General features: G+C 41.2%; 1 protein-coding gene across 1 annotated transcript; it reads right to left on the reverse strand.

Annotated features, from left to right (window-relative positions):
• Positions 1–634: 634 nt before the first annotated feature.
• On the reverse strand, positions 635–976 carry LOC125584398 (DNA-binding protein HEXBP-like). The gene has a single exon (XM_048752819.1). It carries the CDS (start codon positions 974–976, stop codon positions 635–637), a length of 342 nt encoding a protein of 113 aa, XP_048608776.1.
• Positions 977–3,224: the final 2,248 nt, after the last annotated feature.

A 3,224-nucleotide genomic window follows, 5' to 3' on the forward strand; every position in this document is an offset into this window, starting at 1 on the left:
TTGACTCTACATGCTTGCTTAACCTTTATGATTTCGAAAACCCTAAGTGTATGGACCTATATATATTGTGAGCTCATCATTAATAAAAGTTAGACAGTTCTAATCACTTAATCTCTCTATACATTTCACAATGATTTTCTATTAGTCTCTTAATCTCTTATTCTCTCTTAATCTACTCTAATCTATTTCTGATTCTCATCTAAACTCAGATTATCTATTACATTACTCAAAATTCATAAGACCTAGTGAATACATGATTTCCCCACCAGCCGCATTCACTACCCCAAATTATCCCCAGATTTCCGACAACACAGACCCTTTCCGACCAGTTCTGGACTCAAAAAACTATGTGTAACCCCTGCGTCAAAAAGCAAGTGTGTTTCCACACACCCAATCATGAAGGTCTCTATAAGAGACCACATCATAGTTCCCTAACCATTATAGGTTCCAAACCAAACATTGCTACAGAATTTAAAAAGATAAGTTCAGAAACATACCGGTGATCGACTCGTACGATCCAGACGCCGTCGTCCTTGGAGTACACCCTAGGAGTAGTGGTTGGCCTACTATGGTTAGGCATGCCTACATCCCCACGACCCTTTCCTTGTCCGCCCTGCAGCTTAGGACATTCTCTCTAGAAGTGTCCGGACTTGCCATAGCTGAAACAAGTTAGAGAGCCGCCTCCACTTGGTTGGCCCTGGGTTGAGCTCGGTCGAGGACAGTCCCGGATCATATGGTCCATACTGCCGCATCGCACACAAGCACCCATGGCCTTCCAGCATTCGCCTAGATGGTGTTTGCCACACTTAGGGCATTCAGGTTTATCGCTCGAGGCTTTACCTCCTTCAACCTGATCCCATTTCCTCTTCCGGTCGTTGGTCTTAGTGACCGGACCTGACTGAGGTCGAGACTTAAGCTTAGCTTCCTCGCCCAAGTTAGTCTCCAGCATTGCCATACGTTCCACCAACTTAGACATGGTGTGGAAGGTGAAGATCGAGCAGTGGGTCCTCAGTTTGGCCCTTAAGCCTCGGATGAACCGACAAACCTGAACTTGTTCTTAGTTTCTTGGTGAGTCATATCCAAGCAAACACCTTCTCTAAATCGTTGGTCTTGTGAGTCATATCAAGAAATGGTTCGAGATTCTTCATTTGGTGGACTTGTGAGTCATATCAAGCACCATCTGAATCCGGGAATATCAAAGGCCACTCTGCAACCTTTGTGCAACCCTTCAATCCATCCAGTTCTCCATCTGGAGTTCATATCCAAATCTGATCCATTCGAGTGAGCCGATCTTAGGGTCCTTCAAGTGGTATCAGAGCCACTCGTTTGGTATCTTCTAAATCATTCATCTTTCTCATCTTCCATTTCTAAATCATAAACAATTCTTCTTCTATCTATCTTGAATTCTGGCCCCTCATTACCATCCTCAATCTATCAAAAAAAAAAAGAGTAAAGTTTCAAGTTTGATTTGTGGATTGGTGGTGGAAGAGAAAGCCTGCTGGCTGAAGAGAAATCCAGCTTTTGAGGTGGTTAAAACGGATTCCAAATAAATAAAAAATCTCTTATCTTTCTCTCTTAAGAAATTCCTTTTGTGCTTGCTTGGATTTTGTCCATTGGGATTTTTTGATTTGTTCTTCTTAGAACATTGAGTAGAAACTTGTGTGTGATCACCTAAATCCGAGAGAAACACTTGAGTGAGTGAGATTAAACACTTGAGAGTGTGAGGTTTTATTTTATAACTTGTGTTGAGATTTTCAGTTTATGATGTTTGGTCTTCAAAGGAAAAGTTGCAAGGAGAAATCCCACAACAAACTATCTCTCAATCTTCATTTAAATATTCTTTGAATAATTTTGATGAGTTTGTTAGTGTGCAGGATAGGCCAAACAGGAGGTGCAATGAACCTTTCAAGTCGTCCCAAGGTGAAGCTGATCCAAAGAGGCGTTTGCTTCAGTTTGATGTCCAAGAGTTTTGTGATAACTTTGGGGAGAAAGTGGTGAAATCCCTCAAGGACGTCAACCAGACCCATAAGAAGAGCACATCCACACATGCACCTGTAGCTGAGCCATCCTTGTTCAGCAGCAAGAAATTCAAAGGTAAATCTGAGAACCATGTTGAAGAGTTTCAAAAATTTCAGATTCTTTACCTATTTTTGATGAATATGAAGAAGATCTGATTCAAAATCTGACGTCTTGTGTAGAAAGTTGTGATCTTCCTTAACTTGAATCTGAGTTTATGAATGATAATGAACAGACTATTGTAGAACTAACCATTTTGCAACCGGAGCATCCGAGTAGTCTTGTTTTGTCTCAACAGGTTTTTGAGGAAGAGCCACTGGACTATCCACATCAAGGACCACGTCTTGACACTAAAAACCCCTTGGATGAGGATCTAGGTCCTGTCTTTGATGGGGAGGATGAACCTGGCCCAGTCTTTGATGAAGAAGAAACAAGCATCACCTCCATCGTTATGGAGAGCCATCTATGTTTTGATCACGGCACAACTCTTGTCCCTTTGAATTCTGATCTTCAAGAGCACTTGTTTGTTTTGAGTATCAAGAAAATACAGGTTCAGCCTCTGAGAAATGAAAGCATTGACCGTGCCCAACAGCCTGAGATTTGGAGAAGCTTTGTTGTCCAAACTGGCTGCCAGCAACAGGGGTTCAGTCAAAAACGTATATCTCAACATCCAGAATGTCTTTTATCATGAATCCAATTTCCCTGGAAATCCAACTCACCAAGGATTCACTGAGGCTTGGAATCACGGGAAAATCTTCACGGAGGAAGGAGTTATGAATTTTCCAAACCGGAGGTTCTCCAGTCCGTCTATCCGCGAGTACCAGACTTCTAAAGGAGATTCATGTCCAAGAAAGAAGTGGCCTGAGTCAAAACTGATCCTAAACGAACCAAAGGTGGTTTCCTCAGTCAACCTCCAGTCCAAACCAAAAGCACTGTAAGGATCATGGGTAGATTGTCTCTACTCATCATGAAAACGTTTTGAATCCGAGAATTTCTAAGCAAAAACAAATCTTTACTTGGTTGAAAAACGTTTTACTTAAACCTTTTCATGAATTATTTTCATTGAGCTGTGTTTTGAAAGAGATTTGGTTTAGGGAAAGGCATGAACCAAAAAATTTTAGGCCAAATAATCAATTTGATTTCATTCATGATGAGAATTTTTCGAAATTGGCATTGCCTCATTGTTTTCCTAACAGTTTCACAGCTTG

This window comes from Brassica napus, chromosome A2, assembly GCF_020379485.1.
Source record: "Brassica napus cultivar Da-Ae chromosome A2, Da-Ae, whole genome shotgun sequence".
In the NCBI taxonomy this organism is placed as follows: Eukaryota; Viridiplantae; Streptophyta; class Magnoliopsida; order Brassicales; family Brassicaceae; genus Brassica; species Brassica napus.

Bases quoted from the DNA above. Each gene is read 5' to 3' on its own strand.
- LOC125584398 (XM_048752819.1), bottom strand. From the start codon at position 976: ATGTCTAAGTTGGTGGAACGTATGGCAATGCTGGAGACTAACTTGGGC.